The 23,769-nt window shown below is 50.9% G+C and overlaps 3 protein-coding genes across 8 annotated transcripts; all 3 read left to right on the top strand.

Moving 5' to 3' along the window:
* The first annotated feature begins 218 nt into the window (after positions 1–218).
* Positions 219–3,840, top strand: HSPA1L (heat shock protein family A (Hsp70) member 1 like). Of its 5 annotated transcripts, none has more exons than XM_006178782.3 (2): positions 219–414; positions 1,582–3,840. In XM_006178782.3, exon 2 carries the CDS (start codon positions 1,595–1,597, stop codon positions 3,518–3,520), a length of 1,926 nt encoding a protein of 641 aa, XP_006178844.1. In that variant the 5' UTR covers positions 219–414; positions 1,582–1,594; the 3' UTR covers positions 3,521–3,840. The 5 variants fall into 5 exon arrangements, with proteins under 5 accessions (XP_006178844.1, XP_032318574.1, XP_032318573.1 ...); XM_032462683.1 differs by lacking the exon at positions 219–414 and adding an exon at positions 423–518 and having other exon boundaries at positions 1,582–3,838; XM_032462682.1 differs by lacking the exon at positions 219–414 and adding an exon at positions 673–875 and having other exon boundaries at positions 1,582–3,838.
* A 972-nt stretch (positions 3,841–4,812) lies between these two features.
* LSM2 (LSM2 homolog, U6 small nuclear RNA and mRNA degradation associated) lies at positions 4,813–9,555 on the top strand. The gene is made up of 5 exons (XM_006178781.2): positions 4,813–5,106; positions 5,724–5,791; positions 8,751–8,781; positions 8,896–8,955; positions 9,063–9,555. The coding sequence occupies exons 1-5, from the start codon at positions 4,828–4,830 to the stop codon at positions 9,186–9,188; spliced, it is 564 nt and encodes a 187-aa protein (XP_006178843.2). The 5' UTR covers positions 4,813–4,827; the 3' UTR covers positions 9,189–9,555.
* A 767-nt stretch (positions 9,556–10,322) lies between these two features.
* Positions 10,323–23,662, top strand: VARS1 (valyl-tRNA synthetase 1). 2 transcript variants are annotated; one of them, XM_032462650.1, is made up of 30 exons: positions 10,323–10,604; positions 10,874–11,295; positions 12,391–12,525; positions 12,619–12,757; positions 12,980–13,104; positions 13,190–13,277; positions 13,471–13,571; positions 13,706–13,833; positions 16,781–16,945; positions 17,195–17,276; positions 17,756–17,875; positions 17,957–18,065; positions 18,156–18,250; positions 18,497–18,587; positions 18,813–18,937; positions 19,021–19,124; positions 19,210–19,368; positions 19,479–19,569; positions 19,687–19,792; positions 19,882–19,952; positions 20,041–20,166; positions 20,503–20,607; positions 20,690–20,758; positions 20,845–20,923; positions 21,025–21,152; positions 21,520–21,675; positions 21,827–22,033; positions 22,119–22,230; positions 22,340–22,665; positions 23,518–23,662. In XM_032462650.1, the coding sequence occupies exons 2-30, from the start codon at positions 10,909–10,911 to the stop codon at positions 23,584–23,586; spliced, it is 3,798 nt and encodes a 1,265-aa protein (XP_032318541.1). In that variant the 5' UTR covers positions 10,323–10,604; positions 10,874–10,908; the 3' UTR covers positions 23,587–23,662. The 2 variants fall into 2 exon arrangements, with proteins under 2 accessions (XP_032318541.1, XP_032318542.1); XM_032462651.1 differs by having other exon boundaries at positions 10,324–10,604; positions 13,193–13,277.
* Positions 23,663–23,769: the final 107 nt, after the last annotated feature.

Raw genomic sequence — 23,769 nt, 5'->3', positions numbered from 1 at the left:
GCTTTCTGGGACCAATCAGCGTCCTGTATCTCGCCCCTCCCAGAACTCTCCAGACTCTTCTGGGGCTTGCTGGGCTGGGCACTGTCACAGGGAGGGGGAGGTGGAAGGGGTAGAGAGTTAGTGGGGTCAGCCGGCTGCGGGGGCGGGGCGGCGGCGGGTTTGGAGAGGAGGGTGGGGCGTGAGTGTTGACGCTTCCTGCCGCCGAGTCGCGTTACAATGGAGATACTGCCTCTGACGTCACGGACTAGTAGGGAATCTGGAGGATAGGACTGAAGCCGGCTCAGAGTTGTAGGGCGGGCGGGTGGGGGGTGGGGGGACACCGTCTGCGCAGTTTGAATATTGAGGGAGCCCCCAGCTACAGGGGCTCCGCAGTCCGAACCCTATCAAACTGGATCGAAGGCGGCGGGATACTAGGTGAGCCAAGAGGGCTCTGATTGAAATGAGCTGGGAAAAGGCAAGACTAGTTGGTCCTTGTTTGAGGCAGTGCTGGAAAGTTACCTAGTTTGTTTAAGTCTAAGGTATGGGGGCGTTGGCCAACTAGGGAAGGTGGGGGGGAGGTCTTTTGAGGTGGCTGGGATTGGTCAGAACTGCCGGAAAGAGGGAGGAGCCGGTCTGTTTTTGTCTCCAGATGACAGGAGTTTTATTTGTGAAAAGGTTAGAGAAAGAAACTGCCTTGAAGAGCAGCACCTCGCCTGAGAAAACCGTGAGGGCTTGATTGGGTTCCGAGCAGCCATCTTCAGAGTGGCCAGGATTTACTCCCACCAATCCCTAAAGAGAGTAAAAGGAGACTAGGAGGTTAGCTAAACCCACTTGTGGAGATTGATGTCTCCTGGGGCGATCAGAACTGCAAATAATCTGAGCTCAGCAGGAGACAGGTACAATCTCAGAATGAAATTTGTCACAAAGAAACAGGCAGTTGAGTGAGGTCCTGTGAGAAACTGAAAACAGCGGATGCCGTTGGTCTCCCACTCCCTTACAGCTGGCTAGGAGTACTTTTCCCTACCTTGTCCAAAAAGCACTGCCACAAAAAAAAAAAATTTGTACACAGTAACGATATTTGAACACAGAGTATGTGGCAGAGTTATTCACAATAGCTGTAAGGTGGAAGCAGCTCAAGTGCTACAGAGGGAATAAATGAATAAACAAAACGTGGCACATAACATACAATGAAAATTAATCAGCTTTGAAAGGGAAGGAAATTCTGACACATGGTGTAACATAGAGGAACTTGAAGTATTATGCTAAGTGAAATAAGCTGGTCACAAAAAGGAAGAATTAGTGTATAATTCTACTAACATGAGGTACCTAGAGTAGTCAAATGATGAGAGAAAGAATAGTGGTTGCCAAGAGCTGAGGGAAGAGGGGAAGGAGGAGTTGTTTAATGGGTCTAGAATTTCAGTTTTGCAAGATAAAAGATTCTGGAGATTGGTTGGACAACAATGTGAATGAACTTACTACTGAACTGTGTGCCAAAAAATGATTAAGATGGTAAATTTTATGTAATGTGTATTTCACCACAATTAAAAATAAATAAAATTAAAAAGTTCTCAGCCAAAAGTTTATCTTATTCTCTCTCCACAGGCCTAGGAAAACCATGGCTGCTGCTAAGGGTACGGCCATTGGCATCGACCTGGGCACCACCTACTCGTGCGTCGGGGTGTTCCAGCACGGCAAGGTGGAGATCATCGCCAACGACCAGGGGAACCGCACCACCCCCAGCTATGTGGCCTTCACGGACACCGAGCGGCTCATCGGCGATGCGGCCAAGAACCAGGTAGCCATGAATCCACAGAACACTGTCTTTGATGCCAAACGTCTGATTGGCAGGAAATTTAATGATCCTGTAGTGCAATCAGATATGAAACTTTGGCCTTTTCAAGTAATCAATGAAGGAGGCAAGCCCAAGGTAATGGTGTCCTACAAAGGGGAGAAAAAAGCTTTCTACCCTGAGGAAATCTCTTCTATGGTACTGACTAAGATGAAGGAGACTGCTGAGGCTTTTTTGGGCCACACTGTCACCAATGCTGTGATCACCGTGCCAGCCTATTTCAATGACTCTCAGCGCCAGGCCACCAAGGATGCAGGTGTGATTGCAGGTCTCAACGTGCTAAGAATTATCAACGAACCCACAGCTGCTGCCATTGCTTATGGCTTAGATAAAGCAGGTCAGGGAGAGCGACACGTCCTAATCTTTGATCTGGGTGGAGGCACATTTGATGTGTCCATACTGACCATAGATGACGGGATTTTTGAGGTGAAGGCCACGGCTGGGGACACGCACCTGGGTGGGGAGGACTTTGACAACAGGCTGGTGAGCCACTTTGTGGAGGAGTTCAAGAGGAAGCACAAGAAGGACATCAGCCAGAACAAGCGGGCCGTGAGGCGGCTGCGCACGGCCTGCGAGAGGGCCAAGAGGACCCTGTCGTCCAGCACCCAGGCCAACTTGGAAATTGATTCACTTTATGAAGGCATTGACTTCTACACGTCCATCACCAGAGCCCGGTTTGAAGAGTTGTGTGCAGACCTGTTTAGGGGCACCTTGGAGCCTGTGGAGAAGGCTCTTCGGGATGCCAAAACAGATAAGGCTAAAATCCATGACATTGTTTTAGTGGGGGGCTCCACCCGCATACCTAAGGTTCAGAAGCTGCTGCAAGACTACTTTAATGGTCGTGATCTCAACAAAAGCATCAACCCCGATGAGGCAGTGGCCTATGGGGCTGCAGTACAGGCAGCCATTTTGATGGGGGACAAGTCTGAAAAGGTACAGGACCTGCTGTTGTTGGATGTGGCTCCCCTGTCCCTAGGGTTGGAGACGGCCGGGGGCGTGATGACCGTCCTGATCAAGCGCAACTCCACCATCCCCACCAAGCAGACGCAGATCTTCACCACCTACTCAGACAACCAGCCTGGGGTGTTGATTCAGGTGTATGAGGGCGAGAGGGCCATGACTCGGGACAACAACCTGCTGGGGCGCTTTGACCTGACTGGAATCCCTCCTGCCCCCAGGGGAGTGCCCCAGATTGAGGTAACCTTCGACATTGATGCAAATGGTATTCTCAATGTAACAGCCATGGACAAGAGCACGGGCAAGGCCAACAAGATCACCATCACCAACGACAAGGGCCGGCTGAGCAAGGAAGAGATTGAGCGCATGGTTCTGGATGCTGAGAAATATAAAGCTGAAGATGAGGTCCAGAGAGAGAAAATTGCTGCCAAAAATGCATTAGAATCCTATGCTTTTAACATGAAGAGTGCTGTGAGTGATGAAGGCCTGAAGGGCAAGATTAGTGAGTCTGATAAAAAGAAAATACTGAATAAATGCAATGAGGTTCTTTCATGGCTGGAGGCCAATCAACTGGCTGAGAAAGATGAGTTTGATCATAAGAGAAAGGAATTGGAGCAGGTGTGCAACCCAGTCATCACAAAGCTCTACCAGGGAGGATGCACTGGGCCTTCATGTGGAACAGGGTATACACCTGGAAGGGCTGCCACAGGCCCCACCATTGAAGAAGTAGATTAATCTTATCTGGAGCTGGAGGGTTCTAGGGTGCCTCTAAGATGAATTTTGTTTCCCTCATCTTCAAACATGATTATGATTCTTGAATTGACCTGAACCTAAATTACCATCCTTTTTGGATCATGATGGAGGAGTCTCATACCACCTTTCACACTCCAATGTCCTGTTTCTGACTCTGAAATGAGACTGTTAGGAAAACTAGGCCCCTCTCTGAACCATTTGCAGAATTTGAATGTCTGTTATTTATTTCTGGCCTCCCCAACTTTCTTCTTCCTGTGTAGATGGTTATTTGTCCCTCAGTAAATTTGTTCCTAAAGCAAATTGCTTCTGGTATCTTTAGATTGTGTTTATCTTGAAAACTCGGGAAAAGGAGAGTTTGTAGAGAGAGCATGTGTGGTCTGCTTGTGAGCAAATTGTGAATGATTAAACGGGTAAGGGCAAAGTATTTGAATTTTCATGGGCTAATTGTTTGAAGCAGGAAAACAACTTTGGATCATAAGGCACCTTTAACCCCAGTTAGAGTAGTTCCTAATTAGTTACTGCTAATATTTAGTGATGGACTGATCTAGGTGCTTAGGGTTCCACCTGGGGTTGGAGGCACAAACTTCTGCTAGATGTGCTGATGTCACTTAGAGGTGGGGTCTAGGAGATCCAGCACGCACAGAGTCCATTATTACATCCTTTAAATGCTGGAAATGTTTCTACAGCAAACTCTTAACAAACGGGTAGTTTTATGCAAGATGAAAAATGGAGGATTTAGTGGAGGATTTTCAATGATCTTATTGAAAAACATTTCACCTGCTGTGTCATAATATCGCATACTTATAAAGCCTTGGGGACATGAGTATAGAAGTATGTGTTACTGCACTTGTGAACCTTTGAGGAGGCAATATTTGCATTTGAAATACTAGAATTGGTATTTCTATCCCCTGGCCAATCTGTTTAGTTTTACTCAGTCCTTTATAGGACAGCCCTAGGCAAAAGCGTAAAAGAAATATGGACTGAGGTTGGGTCCTCGGGAGGAATATAGTTATTGGGAACCTTTGATAAACTCAAGATTTGTACGCAGGCTCCTGATCTCGACGACTCAATATTTTTTTAACTTTTATTAAGTGTAACAAACATAGAAAAGTGTGCAAATCATTATGGTTTTTCACAAACTACCCAACAGTTTGCAATAGGAAATGTCTTTAGGGTGTGAGCAAATCACGCTGGTACTTCATTGTCATGGAGAGGAACAAAAACCTCTTGAGAGGCGGTGAGCGGGCCTCTCCGACACCCGGGCAGCAGCTGAGGCCGGCGCCTGCGCGATGGGAGCCCGCCGCTCCGGGAGGAAGTCGGAAGGCAGGAAGCCCCGCCCCTTTCCCGGCTTTAGCGTCCCTTCTGTTCTACACCACCGGCTCTCCGCGAGTCCGCCGCGCGCTCTCCTCCATCCCTCGGAGCTCTCCGCGGCGCGTCCCGCTGCGCTTGCGCGACCCCGCCCCGTCCCACGCGCGGGCTCGCGCTCGGGTTCCCGCCCGGCCTCCGGCCCGCGGCACCCAGCCCTCGCCTTCCCGGTCCCGCAGGCAGCCCGCGGCGCAAGCACCATGGTGGGTACCGTGACGTCACAAGGGGGCGCCCTCGGGGAGCGCTGGCCGTTGGGACGGTTCGGGGCTGTGTGGGGGAACCCTCTGGGGGCTTTGTTCCTCTGAGCTGGCTTTGGGCCCTAGGATTTTTCCCTGCATCCATAGCCTGCGCCTCCAGTTCTTTGAGGAGAGACCCGCGAGCAAATGGGACTTATTTTTCCCTTATGAAGGGGAAAATAAATAAAACCCGAGAGAGTAGGCAGGGAGAGCAGGAGGGGGAAAAGCTAGACTTTAAGGAGCATTTCCCTGACGGAGACTGGGCTTCGGGAGGGTGCGGGTGGAATACTTCCTACAGTTCACTGGGAGGCGTGGGCAGGACCCCAGGAGAGGTGGTTTGTTGAGAGAACAGCCCGAGGCGTGCAAGGCAGAGCTTCTCTCTGGGGCTTTATGTCAGGGACTCTAGGAAGTGCATAATCATCTGGGCTCCAGCCATTCATCCAAGTATTCTTCTCTATGAAGTTATGGGAACTGCCAGAGATTGGCGGGGATCCCAATACCAGTAGTTGGTAATGCTGGCAGGGGGACACGCCTCTTTCCATGTCCCTTCCCATATGATGATTTTCACCCCTCTCCCCCAATAGCTCTTCTATTCCTTTTTCAAGTCCCTTGTGGGCAAGGACGTGGTCGTGGAACTCAAGAATGACCTGAGGTAGGTACCTGTTCCAACAAGTCTGTAGGGGGTGGACGTACCTAGCGTCCTGGAACTTCTTTATGTTGACAAGTATTTGAGGGCTCGGCAAGGTGGGAGAGACACAAAAGAAATGACTTTTGCCTTAAGCTCTCAGATTAGCTAGGGAATTGTATCTTCTATTGGAAAACAATACAAAGAAATATGTAAGTAACATCAGTAACATTTTTTACAAAACAGTTTTGTTTTTCTGATTAAATTATATGCTCCTTTGACCCAACTTTTAGAAACGTAAGTATTGGTTCCACAGGTAAAGACGTTTGTACAAGGATGTTGATGGTTTTGTTTGTAATAGCCAAAAATTGGAAACAAATAGCCATCACTAGGGAATAGGTTAGATTGTGATATAGCTGTATAATACAGCTGTCACATGGAAATAAGATGTATTAATATGGAAAGCTTTTGCAAAATAGTGTATGTGGCATAGTCTCCTTTTTGTTGGAGAAAATATAAAAGATAAACAGAAGACCAATGTGGTCCATTCTGTGTGTGCTGCTTTTCCATCCCCTACCTCCTTGTATCATTAGCTTTTAATCATCTTTCAGGACTTGCATTAAATGCTGTATCCTTGGACCTCAAATTGTGATTTATGGAAATATGTTTACTGTTTAGAGCTTGTCCTTCCTAAAGGGCCAGGACCATGTTTAAGCTCACCATTGTACACTTAACATCTAGCACAGGCCTGGTATATAGTAGATGCTTAATAAATGTGCTGAAGGAAAGAAAACTAGCTCATATTTGAGAACCTCCTATAGACTAAGCACTACTCTGAATACTTTACATTTATTAACTCATTTAATTCTCACAACACCTCTACCTGACATACATGGTTGCTTTACACATGAGGATACTGAAGCTTGACTAGGTTAAACTTGGTTGAGTCTAGACAACTAGTAAAAGACAAAGCCAGAACTTAAATCCCATTCTGTCCCCCCCTTTTTCTTTGTTTTTAATTAAAAATAGGGCATATTCTAAGCAGTTGGAAAACTTGCTTTCACTTAACAGTATGTTGTGGATATTTTCCACGTTAATATAGTTCACCTTTAACATTATTAATGTCTGACTGGCATTTTTGTTAGCTGGCTAGAACTCATTTAACCAAGACCTTGCTGCTGGATATATAGGCTGTTTCCAAGTCTTTGCATTTTACAACTGATGCTGCCCTGAACATCCTGAACATCATCATGCATACATCTTTGTATACATCTTATTTCTTTAGAAAAAATCCTTTAAACAAATGTACATTCAAAATATTGATGCGTATTACCTGATTGTCCTTTAGAAAGTTTGAATCAATGTATTCTCTTCCCAACAGTTTCTTCTACATTTTTCTGTGAGAATTTTTTAGTAGGGGAAGGGGGAGGAGAGATTTTAGATCAGAGAGTTTGATTTGTGGCACTGGCAGTGCATCTTGTGTTGATGGCATATATATTGGATCCATATACAGTGATAAGTGTGGAAGCCACGACCATCCTTGGCAGTTCTGTGAGGTGACTTGTGTTTGATTTTCCTCTTTTCTCCTTCCTGGGCCCTCCACATGGCAAGAGTAACTGCTATGTTATAGCCCCAGACCCTAAAGCAAGGACTTGTAAGATATGAAGATACTCCATTGGGTTGGGAGAAGAACTCTTTCTCTCATGCTTGTTGTCAGACCACTTTTGTGCCAGGTATCTCATTCCTAAGGGACTGAATGAAATGACACCACCTTATGCAGTTCCTTATGCAGACGTTGGTTGGCCCTGTCAAAGGCATTTTTCAGCAGCCAGCAATTTGGTGAAACCACCACTGAGGCAGTTGGTCTCAGACACTGGATTTCAAACAATAAGAATTTTACAAAAATTAGGGCTCAAAAGAGAATTGATATCTTTAATTTTGGCAAGATAAGGACATTTTAAACTGCCATTTATTAAAATCATTTCATTAATTTTTTTTAATACAAAAAATAGGAAGGGCAATTAAAGAGCAGAGAGCAGTTATTCTTAGGGGAAAACTACTGACAACCTTTAGGACCTTACATACACACTATGCTAGCCTGTGTTTTCTCTTTTGTCATGGACTCATGAAACTAGCACATATCAGTGTTGAAAATCAGAGTTCTAAGGAACTTAGAATCTGGTGATGATATGCAGGGTGGTTAGGATGAGGGCAGCCAGGTTGGAGACTAGCCTAGTTTGCAGTATAAAATCATACTAGAAAGAGAAGTGCAAAAATGTTAAAAAGACATCAGCAAAATGAAGGGGATTCATGGGACATGGAGGTGGAGAAGTACAACTTACAGGATTTGGGGTTGTGAGACTTGGTGTTGAAGCCATTGACAGAAATGAAGGAATTAGGAGAGGGGTAGCATGGTTTGGAGCACTGGTGTTTGGCTAGCACTCCTTATTAATATTTCAGGAGGCTTGAGGAAGGGAGAGGGTATCTCTCATGCCTGCATCATCAAGAACATAGCTAGCTACTTTATCTACTTTACATATGGGGCTCTGGTTCCAAAGCAATAAATACTTGAAAATACCTGATGGTTCTGAGAGAAAGGCTTAGAGTCCCTGTTTATTTGTTCTAAACTTGAGCAAATTATACAAACTTCCTGAGCCCGTGGATGGTTAATAGCTACCTTATGAAGTGGCTGTAAAGATTACAAATACTATGCAGAATACAGGTCTAGCACATAACCGTTGTTTAATGGTAGCTACTAAGAGTGAGTTGGTTTAGGGAGAGGAGCTGTGAGGTCTAAACACACTGCTCTGGAAGCATTTTCTTTTCCACTCCAGAGCTCAGGCATGACCCCTTTGGGTTCTACCATTTCTCGTTTCCTCATATCCTTTACTTACCCCAACCATGTTCTTATCTCTGCTCTGAAGTCATCTCTACATTGACTTTGGTATAAACTAACTTGGTTTTTCCCTCTCTCTGCCCCTGACAGCATCTGTGGAACCCTCCATTCTGTGGATCAGGTGAGCTATAGCAAGGGCCCTGAATCTGGCCTTGGGGAAGGAGAGGAGAGGGCTTAAAGGCAGGGTACTTGCATCTTGTCTCTAGTACTAATGATGTTCATCTTCTTTTCTTAGTATCTCAACATCAAACTGACTGACATCAGTGTCACTGACCCTGAGAAATACCCTCACATGGTGAGTTGTGGGTGGTACAGAAGAGGAAACACCTCTAAAAGCAGGAGGCCCTTGGGTGGATAGAGGGTGTTTTTCAGGATGTTTTCACATTTGTCTACTCTGTCTAGTTATCAGTGAAGAACTGCTTCATCAGGGGCTCAGTGGTTCGCTATGTGCAGTTACCAGCAGATGAGGTGGACACACAGTTGCTACAGGATGCAGCAAGGAAGGAGGCCCTGCAGCAGAAACAGTGATGGTTCCTTCTCCCTCCCTCTTCTTCCATTGATGACCCTTAACCTCACGTCCCAGCTCAGGATACCTCCCTCGCCTTACTTGAGGTGTTGGTTTTGTTTTTGTTTTTCATAGTGAAGGCTTTTTTTTTTTAAAGGATAAGTGGATGAGAGGAATAATAGTGGGGAGCTGCTGTCCTCTGTTAAGAAGGGGAGGAAAAGTAGGCTGGGGAACTTCGAAGCTTTTCCGGTCCCCATCTCTTGCCTTTCTCGCTTCTCCCCTGGTGATGGTGGGAGAATCTCCCAGATCTCTCCAGGGTAGCACGTGATTCATTTTGGGGATGGAAGGAATCTGTCCCGCATCGGGAATAAAATTTATGATGCAAAATCGTGTTCTGGTTGCATGTGTGTTTTGGGAAGGTGGCTGGAAGGTGGGAAAGGGGTGTTAAATCCATCCAAGCCCTGTTACACTCATTACCCCAGCCAAGAATCCAGCTCATCCTGGCATTACCTGCTACTGCTTTCCTTGGTATAAACCATAAAATACCCCAACTGCACTACAGCATGTTTCCTGAATATGCCCCTACCTGCAGGACCTACCTACCGGTCTTTTGCTTACACTGTACCTTGGAGTGCTTGCTGTCCTATTAACATGAAAGCCAATGAGATACCAAAATGCATTTGATGCTGCTAGATTTCTTCCTCAACCCAGCCAAATAGCAGATAAGTACAAACAAGTGACAAACACAATTTTTACCGTGGGGAGTTGGAAAGGGGGATCTAACACTCCATTCAGCAAACGAGTTCTCGCTACAGATTATAGTTCTCAGCACGGAGGGGGCCATCCAGTGCGACTCCCTTTTCTCACTGAGGAAGAAATGAGCCCCAGGGAGGAGGTGAACGCCAGGTGCCTTGGCCAAATGGACCCCAATCCTTGTGTGTCGGTAACCGGCAGCATCCTCCCAGCCGCTTCTCCGGCTGCCCGCTGGGCGCCGCCCTCCCGCCCGGCCCGACCGAGGACCCAGGCGGGGTGCCCGCGGCGGCGCCTGACGGGAGTGAGGTTCCCCGGCGGTGCTCCCCCGACCCCCTCCCCGCGCCGGCGCCCCGCGTCGTTCCTCGCGAGTGCGGCCTGCGGCGGGCGGTGTGGTCTCCGGGCCAGGGTCGGGCAGGGCAGGCTCCGCACACGCAGGCGGGGTACGGCCGCCCGCGCCAGGACCCGCAGGTCCGGAAACGCTCGCGGTCACAAAGGGGGGAACACGTGGGCGCCGACGGCCCGGACGGCTGTCTCAGGGAGCTAGGGTCGCCCGGAGAACCGCCTGCCGTCCCTGCCCGCCCTACTCCTCGGCCTCGGCCTCGGCCTCGGCCGCCAGGCCAGTCCAGCTTCGGCCGGCGCCCGGCTATGAGGTGGATGTTCGGCTCAGTGTGACTACTTCCCTTCCAGTACGTACCAGCGGCCCGAACCCGCGTCCTACCGGACGCCGAGGGGCTCCGACGAGCTTCTCACTCCCCAGGGACCCGCGATCATGGGGAGTCCCCCACTGTCATTGCCACTCCAAGACCTGGGCCCTCAGCTCTTGAGACCCGATCAGACCCTTAGTCCTGGGGGCTTTGAGCGCCTGAGGAAGAGGAGCTGCCGTGAGGGTCTCCTATCGACTCAAGTGGGTCTCCTCGGGGTCTCTCAGTCTTACCCTGTTTCTCTTTCTCCTTAGGATTTTTCCATCTCGTTCGGACCTCCTGCATAATCATGTCCATCCTCTACGTCTCCCCTCATCCCGATGCCTTCCCCAGCCTTCGAGCTCTTATAGCTGCTCGCTACGGGGAGGCTGGGGAGGGTCCGGGATGGGGAGGAGCCCACCCCCGCATCTGTCTCCAACCGCCCCCAACCAGCAGGACTCCCTTTCCCCCACCCCGCCTCCCCGCCCTGGAGCAGAGGCCCGGTGGGCTCTGGGTGTGGGGGGCCACAGCTGTCGCCCAGCTGCTGTGGCCAGCAGGCTTGGGGGGCCCTGGGGGTAGTCGGGCAGCCGTCCTCGTCCAACAGTGGGTTAGTTACGCTGACACGGAGCTAATACCAGCAGCCTGTGGGGCAACGCTGCCAGCCTTGGGACTCCGAATTTCCGCCCAGGACCCCCAGGTGAGTGGGGAGAAGAAGCGGAGAAGGGGAGGAGGAAATTTAGAAGAAGGAAGTAAGCATTGGAGTGGGTAAGGCGCCAGGAAGGTAGCATGTCAGATGTCGAAAAAGAACTGATTATATCCCAAATTGCCACCTGGTATGGTAAACTTGGGCAGGTTTCTTAAACTCTCTAAGCCTTGGTCTAATTATGTCTATGAAAATGAAAATTGAGAACATGTTGAGAAGATTAAAAGATGCATGTAATCTAGTGCCAGTTGCTTTCAAGTCTCTGAGTAAAAGTTTGATGAATCTGAAATTGATAAGGTTAGGGGTTACTGTGAATTGTAGGAAAAGACTGGGTGAAGGAGAGGTGAGAGGCATTCAGTCCTGGAGAGATGACAGTTGCTGGGAGATGAAGGAGAAATGAAATGAGGAAGGAAAGGAGGGGAAAGGAGAGATAATCACCTGGGATTATAACTAAATCCTTCCAGAGAAGGGCTGTGCCCTAGGGTTCTTATGACACCATATTGAGCGCATGGTGGATACTTAGTATTTGAATGAATGAATGAATGAATGAATGAAATGCATGTATGGCTTAGATCCTGGCTTGCTCCCTCATATCCTGACTACCTTATCTCTGTCGAGGCCCTCTCTCTGAAATTTCTCTGTACCCCTCAACCCAATTTAATTTCTTCATAGCACTTAAGAAAAATTGGGTAATGCATTAGATATTTGCACATTTATTGTCTCCCCCACTAGAATGTAAACTCCATTAGGTCAGGGGCTCCATCTATTCAGATTGTCTCCTCATTCATTGGAGAAGTGTCTGGTATTATTAAGTAGGTACTCAATAAATATTTACTGAAGCAATTATTGTGTTGCCTCATGTAATCTTTAACTCCCTGTGCTTCATATATTGCACCTGACATTTAATAACTGTTCAGCAGGAATTTATTGAATGAATGGGAAATATTTTTATTATGACTCTGTCAGTGCAGAAGAAACTAGCCTTAGATGTGGAGGTTTGTGGGAATGGAAGGAGGCCAAATGGATTGAGTCGGGATGGGGATTGAGGTGGGCCAAGCCTTATCTAATACACCTTTGCCTTCCTGCTAGGCTGCACTGGGGGCCCTGGGCAGGGCCCTGAGCCCCTTGGAAGAGTGGCTTCGGCTGCACACCTTCCTGGCCGGGGAGGCCCCCACTCTGGCTGACGTGGCGGCTGTCACAGCCTTGCTGCTGCCTTTCCGATATGTGAGTCACTGGGGCCTTAGGCAAATGAGAGCAGGTTCCCTCAGACTTCACTACTGGTGAATAAGGACAGTTCATTTCTTTTCCCCATCCCAGGTCCTGGACCCCTCTGCCCGCAGGATATGGGGTAATGTGACTCGCTGGTTTATCACATGTGTCCAGCAGCCAGAATTCCGGGCCGTGCTGGGAGAGGTGGTTCTATACTCAGGGGCCAGGCCTCCCTCCCAGCAGCCAGGTGAGGAAGGGTGGGGGGTAAGAGGGGAAGGGTTTCTCTGGGGCCTTTTTATTCAGCTTTTGTTTTTTCTCAGAAATGGCAGAATCCCTGGGGCAGGGCCAGTGGGAAGGGTGGGAGGTCAACATGGGGAACCTTTGGGCAGCAGAAATAGCCCCTCTGAGACATAGTAGGACTGTTCACAGAGGGTCCCCTGCAGGTAGGCATTTCTGTGCCTCTTTCCAGGCCCTGAGGTCCCTGCACACTCAAAGACAGCTGCCCAACTCAAGAAAGAGGCAAAGAAACGGGAGAAGCTAGAGAAATTCCAACAGAAGCAGAAGATGCAACAGCAGCAGCCACCCCCAGGGGAGGTGAGGGGCCACGGGTGAGTTGGATGGAGGGTCAGTGCTGTGATGAGTGGCTGATTTCTGGGCCTATCTCCTTTGCCCTCCCAAGCAGAAGAAACCAAAACCAGAGAAGAGGGAGAAACGGGATCCTGGGGTCATTACCTATGACCTCCCAACCCCACCTGGGGAAAAGAAAGGTACTAGGAGGGGGAAGAGAGACCCCACTCTTCACCTCCACCCTTCTCTCTTTACCCCTCTTGCTGTCCTTGCTCCCACTACTGTGCAGATTAGTGAGGATTTGCAGAGGCCCAGGTCCTTCTCTGCTGGCCCATCGTCCCCTTCCCAGCTGCTCCCAGCCTGGGTTCTGATCCCTCCCTTCCTCACCCCCAGATGTCAGTGGTACCATGCCTGACTCCTATAGCCCTCAGTACGTGGAGGCTGCCTGGTACCCTTGGTGGGAGCAGCAGGGCTTCTTCAGGCCTGAGTATGGGGTGAGTGGGTGCTGCCACCCAGACCTGGAGGGGATGAGGGAGGGAAGCACAGGGCTGAAGGATATCTTACTTGGGAGGGGGCCTGAAGAGGTGACATGAGGCCTTAGCAACCGCCCATCCTTCCTCCCTGTCAGCATTCCAGCGTGTCAGCACCAAATCCCCAGGGCATCTTCATGATGTGCATCCCACCCCCCAACGTGACAGGCTCCCTGCACCTGGGCCATGCGCTCACCAACGCCATCCAGGACTCCCTGACCCGATGGTGAGCCCCTGTCTTCTCCAGCTGGTTCCCTCTTTCTTCTCTGGCTCCCCACTCCTGTCCTCCCTTCTCATCACTGACTGGGGCCCTCTGTCCTCTCCTTCCATGTTGTCGCTCAGCTCTGCCCCCTAGTGCTGCTGCTCTTCTCTCTGGGTCGTTCACATCTGGTCACTTAGCATGCCCTCTCCTGGTCAAGAAACCAACACTTCCACTTGCAGGGTCTCTTCTCTTGCTACTAAAAATAACCTTATTTTGAATTTAGCAAGAAATATGTGACTATGTTCTTGATGTAAGAAATCGAAAGCTTCGGGTTTCCTCGACCACCCTCTCCAGATTTACTCCCTCCTAAGAGTTGGCCCCTGTTAGCACTTTGATACGGATCTTCCCAGATCTTCCCTCTGTACTTACTTCTGTGTACGTGTACCCATAGACATTTATAGTTTTCCTTTTGTGAGGGGGTTTTCTTTTTTGTTCTTTAACATAAAGGGCTCACACCAGACTTGTTACTCTACAACTTCTTACCCTTACCAGTTTATCAGAGAGATTTTTCCTCGTCCTTATACATAGACTGACTTCATTCTCCTTCATTGCTCTGTAGTTTTCCATAATGTGGCTACACCATAATGGCGTCACTTTTTTGTTAATGATTATTCCTAACTTTTCTCTATTGAGCACCTTATTGGAATGCACATTTTCTGTACATGCTTTCTCAAGCTCATGGGGAAGCATTTCTCTGGCATAGCCCCCAGGAAGTGAAATTGAAATCGCTTAGTCCAGGGGCATGCCTGTATTAAGTACGAATAGAAGCTGCCATGTGGCCCTCCAAAACGGCTTTACTGACTTACACCTCCGAGAGTTGCATGCAAGGGTATCTGTTTCCTCATGCCCTTGCCAACCCTGGACATTATCTGTCTTTGTTTTGATAATGTGATGGGCAAAAAAATGGTCCTGTTATTTCTGATTCTGGGTGAGGCTGTGCCTTCTCATGTATCCTGGCCAGTCAGGTTTTTCCTTATATGAATTGTCTGAACCTATTGTTTGCCCATCTTTCTATTCTTTGGTAATTTTTTTAAAAATTGGTTTGTTAGCAAATTATATATGTATATAATATATAATACCCAGAATATATATATATTCTGGGTATTGACTTTTTATTGTACATATTATAAATGTTTTCTCCTGTTCTAGCACTTGATTTTTTCCCTACTGTGAATATTTTAACTAGTTAACAACTGCAAAGTCTACTATTCCAAGTGATAGATTTCTTTTAAAAGGTTATTTAAAACAGCTTTTTATCTTTAGAAACCAGGGTTTATTTACTATATTTTAAATTTTGAATAGTTTTTCTAGTGTCTTAATTAATTTGGTCAAAAATATTTATAGGACATGATCATGTGCCAGCTCTGCTCTTGGCACTGGGGATACAACATCAGATCTAGCATTTTGCAGGGAATTGAAAGTTGGAAGAACAGGGTTGTATTAAATACTTGTAACATATAACAGCCAAATTATTTACATGAGAAAAGAATTAATACTTTTTACAAAATACTTAAGGTAGCAACTTTTTTTCTGAGCATGATTTAAATAAAATTTTAGAAACTCCCATTACTTAACCCGGAATAGATTTATGTCAACATTTTAGAATCAAAAATAACATATGAAATACAGCCTTGAATATCTCCACCAAGAAGACATTATAAAAGTGAGTTGTCTGTATTTTTTATTTTTTCTTCCTCCAGCAGAGAATAACAGGAAATACTTTTCTACAAGTATCCAAGACATTATTGATTTTTTTTACCAAGCTTATATGGTCCCTAAGAGATACTTTCATTGAAATAATACTCTTATCTTCCTTTCCTATGCTTAACTTCTTTAACAGTAATATCTAATCGCGTCTTCAAAGGTTAGAAAATGTTCACATCCATTACAGCATATAAGCACATTTCCAAATATCTATGATCTATAAGAGAATGGAGTTGCTATAGTTCTTGTCCCCAAGGAGATGTAACCTAGTGGGGGTAAACAGACTGATATAGTAATGACTATTGTACAGTTTGATGAGTCATTGAAAAAGTTCATTACAGTTAGATGCTCTATGGGCCACATCAACATAAAGCTTAAGATTAAGAGTGAACCATTTGTATCAGAGTATGGTGGGTGAAGACTCGTGACATTACCATCTCTATTTCTCTAATTCATCCCTTGGTTAATTCCCCAAACTATTACTAGCTTCTAGTATGTTCTCCAAAATGGTCTATTCCTTGCTTTTTAATTCAGAGGTTTTATTGCTCTAAGGTTTTGCATTTTGACCTAGTCAGTTTGCCAGTGTTCTTTGACTTTATCTTTTGTGTCCTGTTAAACAAGGCCTCTCCTGCCTCAAAATTATAAACATGATCACTTATTATTTTCTTCTTTTTAAAAAAAATTTTGGAAACTATCATTTTCTAATAGTTTTCTCATAGTTTTATTTTCTTAAGTTGAGGGTTTTTTTAATTTAAATTTAGATTTTGAAATTTAAAAAAAAATTTTGTGAATATGAGGAAGTAGGGCAATTTTTCCACCCAATTAACTAGTGTCCCAAGTAGATTTATTGACTACTTTGTCTTTTCTCTGGATATAAAATTCCACCTTTAACAGATACTTATACTTGTTTGGATCCATTTCCAGTCACTGTTTTGCTTCCTTCATCTATAACTGTGATCCTAGTTCCTATGAAAACTTGTTTTAGTAATCAACTTTTTCATATGTTTTGCTATCAAACTTGAAAGCCTTCTCTTTGTATTTCTTTTGCTAAATTGTCTTGGCCATCCTTGCACGACTATAATTTTACAGTTGGGAGAGGCCCTATCCTCCGCCTCTTTCTTTACCGAGTCCACTGACTGTTGGAGCCCCTTCCTCTGTGGCAGCTCCACCAGCCCACTCACGTCTGGTCCTCCATGCTCCTCCACAGGCACCGCATGCGCGGGGAGACCACCCTGTGGAATCCTGGCTGTGACCATGCAGGCATTGCCACCCAGGTGGTGGTGGAGAAGAAACTCTGGCGTGAGCAGGGGCTGAGTCGGCACCAGCTGGGCCGAGAGGCCTTTCTGCAGGAGGTCTGGAAGTGGAAGGAGGAGTGAGTGTGCAGTGTTCCTGAAGGCCTCACAGCCCTGCCTCCCTGTCCCCTGTCCAGATAAGATCTCGGTCACTTGCGACCCTGGCTGCAGGCTCAGACCATCTCACAGAGGCTGAGGGTCAGCTGACTCCTGGGCCCAGGTCAATTTCAGAGGGAGGGGTGAGCCCCACACTCTGCCCCGTTAGCCACCTGGTGTCTCCCTCCAGCCCAGGCCTGAACACTGATCCCGGTCTGTCTGTCCACTTCCAGGAAAGGTGACCGGATTTACCACCAGCTGAAGAAGCTGGGCAGCTCGTTGGACTGGAATCGAGCCTGTTTCACCATGGATCCTGTGAGTAGGAGTAGGAGGGGTCTTGGGGCTGGGGCCGGGGTGGGAAGCTCCCCACAGAAGAAAGCACACACCCATGGTTCTCCCCCAGGAGGCGGGCCCACTCGCAGGAAACCACCAAGGGCTCAGCTGTAAACAAATTTATTGACTAGTTTTAGTCAACTTACTGATTAGTTTACTAAATGCCACTTTTCGCCCCATGTCATGGCCCTTTGTGTTCCCTGGAGCTTGGACTCCCAGGATTCTCTGCACTAGCATCTATCCCGAGTTGAGTGGCTTCCCTGCCATCTCAAGCATCACCAGGCTTGCTGCCTGTCCTTGTGTTCCCAGGGTCCCCTCTCCGCCTCCAGAAAAGTACTTCTCCCCACCAGGCCTTAAAGGGCTCTGTGTGCCGGACAGTGGGGCTCTGGACAGGCCAGGTCTCACTGGCCCCTGCTGCCTTGGCACCTCAGCCCATCTCTGACGTCCCCTGTTCCCCTCAGAAACTGTCAGCAGCCGTGACCGAGGCTTTTGTCCGGCTCCACGAGGAAGGCGTCATTTACCGCAGTACCCGCCTTGTCAACTGGTCCTGCACCCTCAACTCTGCCATCTCTGACATTGAGGTGTGCCCCTGCCCACCCCCTGGCGCTCTCCACCCCCACCCCCAGCCCCTGGGCCCCTTCTCTTAAATCTCCATCTCACAGGTGGATAAGAAGGAGCTGACAGGCCGCACCCTGCTCTCCGTGCCTGGCTACAAGGACAAGGTGGAGTTTGGGGTCCTCGTCTCCTTTGCGTATAAGGTCCAAGACTCAGGTAGGAACTGGGGCAGCCAGACTCTGGGCTGGGTCAGATGGGGGCTGGAAGGGGCTGGTTCTGAGACCACAAGGACTCCTGTCACCCTAGACAGTGACGAGGAGGTGGTGGTGGCAACAACTCGAATTGAGACGATGCTGGGAGACGTGGCCGTAGCTGTGCACCCCAAAGACCCCAGATACCAGGTGTGGTGGGGGTGCTGCCCACAGCTGGGGGAAGAGTGCTGGCTGAAAGAGGGCTCCCATGCTACTTGTAGGGGCAGGATGGGCACCAAGCCCCTGGCTGAGGACAGAAAATTGGATTAGAAGCTTATCCTCTGGCTGCTTTCTGGTGGTGAAGATGGAATTTGGGTGTGGGGCTGTCAGGGCCCTGAGGAGGAGGGAGTCAGGCCTAGCCTTTTGCATGTTTCTGAAGTCTCCCTCTGTCCCCAGCACCTAAAAGGGAAGAGCGTGATCCACCCATTTGTATCTCGGAGCCTCCCCATTGTCTTCGATGACTTTGTGGACATGGAGTTCGGCACAGGTGAGCGAGGGCTGTCTGGGGAGAAGAAGCCGCGAGGCCCACCTCTGCCATACACCTGCCCTCAGAGAAAAGAAAGCTCCACCTGAACAGGCAGGACTCGGGCTGGTTCCCAGGGGACTGTGTTTGGGGGATGGGGGACAGGAGTGGTCTGAGGGCCACATCCACTGGCAAAAGGGGGACTCCAATAAGTCCTTCGTGAGCCCGGCACCCCCACGTACACCCCAGGCGCGGTGAAAATCACCCCTGCACACGATCAGAATGACTATGAGGTTGGGCAGCGGCACGGGCTGGAGGCCATCAGCATCATGGACGCCCAAGGGGCCCTCATCAACGTGCCCCCACCTTTCCTGGTGAGACTGCTGGACATGGTGGCCGGGCCAGGAGACAGTGGGGTACCTGGGCACGTCCATGACGGAGCCTGTCTCCCATCCAGGGCCTGCCCAGGTTTGAGGCCAGAAAGGCGGTGCTGGCAGCGCTGAAGGAGCAGGGACTGTTCCGTGGCATTGAGGACAACCCCATGGTGGTGCCACTTTGCAAGTGAGAGTGGGGCCGGGGAGGGGGTGAGGATAGGGGCTCCTCAGGGTGCTCCTCACCCAGCCTGCCCACCCACGTGTACCTGCAGCCGCTCCAAGGATGTGGTAGAGCCTCTGCTGCGGCCGCAGTGGTACGTGCGCTGTGGGGAGATGGCCCAGGCTGCCAGCGCTGCCGTGACGCGGGGCGACCTTCGCATCCTGCCTGAGGCCCATCAGCGGACGTGGCATGCCTGGATGGACAACATCCGGTGCGTCAGGCCCCTCGATGTGGGGAGAGTGACTGAGCGAGGGGCCGAGAGGGCACAGGTCAGGGCACATCCTGCCCTTCTTGATTCCCTCCCCTCCCTGCCCCTTGCAGAGACTGGTGCATCTCCCGGCAGCTGTGGTGGGGCCATCGCATCCCAGCCTACTTCATCACTGTCAATGACCCAGCCGTACCCCCAGGGGAGGTGAGAGCTGGGCCAGGGCGGGGTATTGGCACATCTCCAGGGGCTCTGAGTTGGTTGGGTCTTTGGTGGGGGAACAGGCAGAGGTGCCCCCTTGGGTACTCACTACATCTGTGGCAGGACCCTGACGGGCGATACTGGGTGAGTGGGCGCACCGAGGCCGAGGCCCTGGAAAAGGCAGCCAAGGAGTTTGGAGTGTCCCCTGACAAGATCAGCCTCCAGCAAGGCAAGGCGGGGCCTCGGGGTCAGGGGCAGAGCTGGGGCTCTGATCCTTACCACTATGTTTTCTGACCTCTGACCTTTGGCCTCCCTCAGATGAAGACGTACTGGACACCTGGTTCTCCTCTGGCCTCTTCCCCTTTTCCATCCTGGGCTGGCCCAACCAGGTATGTTCCCAGGGCCAGCCCAAGGTGGGGCAGGGGTTTGTGGGGTGAGTGCTTGGTTCCCATCACTCACGCCCTTCTCTGCCTACAGTCAGAGGATCTGAGTGTGTTCTACCCGGGGACGCTGCTGGAGACGGGCCATGACATCCTCTTCTTCTGGGTGGCCAGGATGGTCATGCTCGGCCTAAAGCTCACTGGGAGGCTGCCCTTCAGAGAGGTGTGGCAACTGCGGAGACTCCTCCCCAAGTCCCCACCCTCCCCCGCTCTCTTGTGCCACAGCTCAGGCTCAGCCTGGATGTGGACACAGGGCAGGGCCCATGGACAGCTGTGGTTGGGCCTGGCTCGGGGGCTGAAAGCCAACCTGGGCTCTACTGGGTGATTCTGTGCCCTGGCTTCCTAGAGAAGGCAGCACCTCTAATCCACATGAAGGCACTGAAGAGGCTGGTGGGGACCCCATGGGGCCTGAGGTTCAGAGTGGGACAGACAGATAGATGTAGGGCCCTGGGGTAGGGGAGACACATCCTCACAGGTCTTCCCTTTCCCTGCCTTGCAGGTCTACCTCCACGCCATCGTGCGAGATGCCCACGGCCGGAAGATGAGCAAATCTCTAGGCAATGTCATTGACCCCCTAGACGTCATCCATGGAGTCTCCCTGCAGGTGGGGCTGGGCACTGGGTTAGGCCGGGAAGGGCTGTGGGGCTGTGGCCATGGTCCTCTGACTACTCCCACCTTACTCTCAGGGCCTTCACGACCAGTTACTGAACAGTAACCTGGATCCCAGCGAGGTGGAGAAGGCTAAAGAAGGGCAGGTACAGAGGGTGGGCCCAGGGCTGGAGTGTGGGCAGAAGGTGGGTGAGGCCGGCTCAGGGCACGCCCCTCACTGACTCTCCTGCAGAAGGCAGATTTCCCAGCAGGGATTCCCGAGTGTGGCACCGATGCTCTCCGGTTTGGACTGTGCGCCTACACGTCTCAGGGTACAGCTCCCCAAACCTTTCTTACCTCCCCCCTCCCCTCCTCCCACCCTGGGGGTCAGTTTGAAGGGAGAAGGGTAAGAACTCAATTCACCTCCACCCAGGTCGTGACATCAACCTGGATGTGAACCGAATACTGGGATACCGCCATTTCTGCAACAAACTCTGGAACGCCACCAAGTTTGCCCTCCGTGGCCTTGGGAAGGGTTTTGTGCCGTCACCTACCTCCGAGGTGAGGGCCTGGTGGGCAGTGAGGTGGCCCGCATCCACACAGGTTGCACCCTTGCCATTCCAGCATCATGCTGGCTCTGTCAGAATTGTAGCAACAGAGTCTGGAAGCCCAGCCTCTGCCCCCAGGAGCCTCCATGTAGCTGGGGCAGACTGTCATAGGGAAAGCCTCAGGCACTGAGGTCCTCCCACAAGATGTCGGGGTACCTGTACCTTCTCCCCCAGATACTAGGTACATCGTGGTTGCTTTGGACCCATCGGGCTCCTGGAATGCAGCCTTGCCCACCATTCCTGGTCCCATGGAGTTGTGGCTCCCTCCCTCTGGCCGGGCATATGGTGGCCCCCTGGCTGATACACTCCTTCCCCACAAGCCTGGAGGCCATGAGAGCCTGGTGGACCGCTGGATCCTCAGCCGGCTAACGGAGGCTGTGAGGCTCAGCAATCAAGGGTTCCAGGCCTATGACTTCCCGGCTGTCACCACTGCCCAGTACAGCTTCTGGCTCTACGAGCTCTGTGATGTCTACCTGGTGAGGGGGGCCCTGTGGACGGGGTGCAGCAGAGCCCGGGGTTGGCTGTGAGACCTGAGCCAGCCTGTCCCCCTCCCTGTCCTTACTGATTCAGCGAGGGCTCGGGGCCAGACCTTCCCCAGCCCTGAGCCCCGTGCCTCCCCTCCCCTAGGAGTGCCTGAAGCCTGTGCTGAATGGGGTTGACCAGGTAGCTGCTGAGTGCGCCCGCCAGACCCTCTACACCTGCCTGGACGTTGGCCTGCGGCTGCTCTCACCCTTCATGCCCTTCGTGACCGAGGAACTGTTCCAGAGGCTGCCCCGGCGGACGCCACAGGCTCCCCCTAGCCTCTGCGTTACCCACTACCCGGAGCCCTTGGAGGTAAGGGGTATGGCCTGGAGAGGGGCTCTGGGTAGCTCCACAGAGCTGCCCCCCAGCTTCCCTCACCCCCTCATCCACTCCACAGTGCTCCTGGAAGGACCCTGAGGCAGAAGCCGCCTTTGAGCTGGCCCTGAGCATCACTCGAGCTGTGCGCTCCCTGCGTGCTGACTACAGTCTCACCCGGACCCGGCCCGACTGTGAGCCTCAGGCCCCCACGTCCCACTGTCCCCTCAGCCTACTCTGGGGCCAGCATGCAGTGTGGTGGCCTCATCTTCTGTCTCCTCACCTTTCTCCCTTCCCCGGCAGGTTTCCTGGAGGTGGCTGATGAGGCCACGGGCGCCCTGGCATCGGCAGTGTCGAGCTACGTGCAGACGCTGGCCAGCGCAGGCATAGTGGCTGTCCTGGCGCTGGGGGCTTCTGCACCCCAGGGCTGTGCTGTGGCCCTGGCCTCTGACTGCTGCTCCGTCCACCTGCAGCTGCAGGGGCTGGTGGACCCGGCCCGGGAGCTGGGCAAACTACAGGCCAAGCGTGATGAAGCTCAGCGGCAGGCCCAGCGTCTGCGGGAGCGCCGTGCTGCCTCGGGCTACCCTGTCAAGGTGCCCCTCAAAGTCCAGGAAGCAGATGAAGCCAAGGTGTGTGGAGTGGGTGGGCGTTTCCTTCCACATTTCCCACACCATCCGCTCCCTCCACTGTCAAACACCATCCTGCGGCTGCTCTGCCCCATCCCAGGCAATCCATGGGGGCAGGTGGCCTTGTAATCCCTCTTGTCCTATGTGAGGACAGCCAGGGCAGAGGCACAGCCCAGGATCACACAGCAAGTTGAAGACAGGCAGACCTGGAACCAGTTATCCTGCCTCCCAGCCAGACCCCTCATGCCCCACCTGGTGCCCAGAACATGGTGTCCACATGCCCAGGGTCGGGGGGCTAGGCTCAGGACCCACCTAATATAGTGAGGAAGCTCAGTGGATTGCTGGGGCCCTCCAGGGAGAAGCCATGGGGTAAACCACAAGGACACAGGAACATGAGTGGAGGCTGAGTTACAGAGTGTTGGTGGCTGAGCAAGGTTATCTTACATGACTGTCCAGTAGCCCTCTCAAGACAGGGCAGTATGACCATCGCCTTCTTCCAAATGAAGGAAGGCTAAGGGCCTGCCCCGGAGCCTGTGCTCCTAACTCCAGTGCTCTAGTGCCCAACTGGGGAGCTGGGCCACTGGGTGGCGCACATGAGCTCTGAGGCCCCTTTGTCCTTCGGAACTGACCACTCTGGGAAAAGGCAGGATTCAGGAGACCAGTGATGATGGAAGAGAAGGGGGAGATGGTGGGGAAGCTGTTGAGAATTAGGGGGAAGCAGGCCAGCCAAGCACACAGGTCCCCGAACTACTCCCTGCCCATGATCCTCACCCATCTCTGACCCCTGTCATGGGCATTTGGGGTTCTCTCGGGCCTGGGTCCTCACCACCCACCACCCCCTTGTTCCACCTTCAGCTCCAACAGACAGAAGCAGAACTCAGGAAGGTGGACAAGGCCATCGCCCTGTTTCAGAAGATGCTGTGATATACCCAGCTCCAACCCTCACAGCCCCCAGTAGTCCACCATGGGGATGGCAGCAATAAAATATTTTGCCACGAAACCATCTCTTGATTGTGTGTGTGGTGGGGCTGGGGAGGCAGTGTTGAGGGGCTGGATTCCTGAATCCTCAGGGGTGCCAGTGTGAACAATAGGATAGCAGCAGGCGTG

Source organism: Camelus ferus, chromosome 20, assembly GCF_009834535.1.
Source record: "Camelus ferus isolate YT-003-E chromosome 20, BCGSAC_Cfer_1.0, whole genome shotgun sequence".
In the NCBI taxonomy this organism is placed as follows: Eukaryota; Metazoa; Chordata; class Mammalia; order Artiodactyla; family Camelidae; genus Camelus; species Camelus ferus.
Note: the sequence above shows the minus strand (reverse complement) of the source record. Positions and strands in the feature narration are given on the sequence as shown.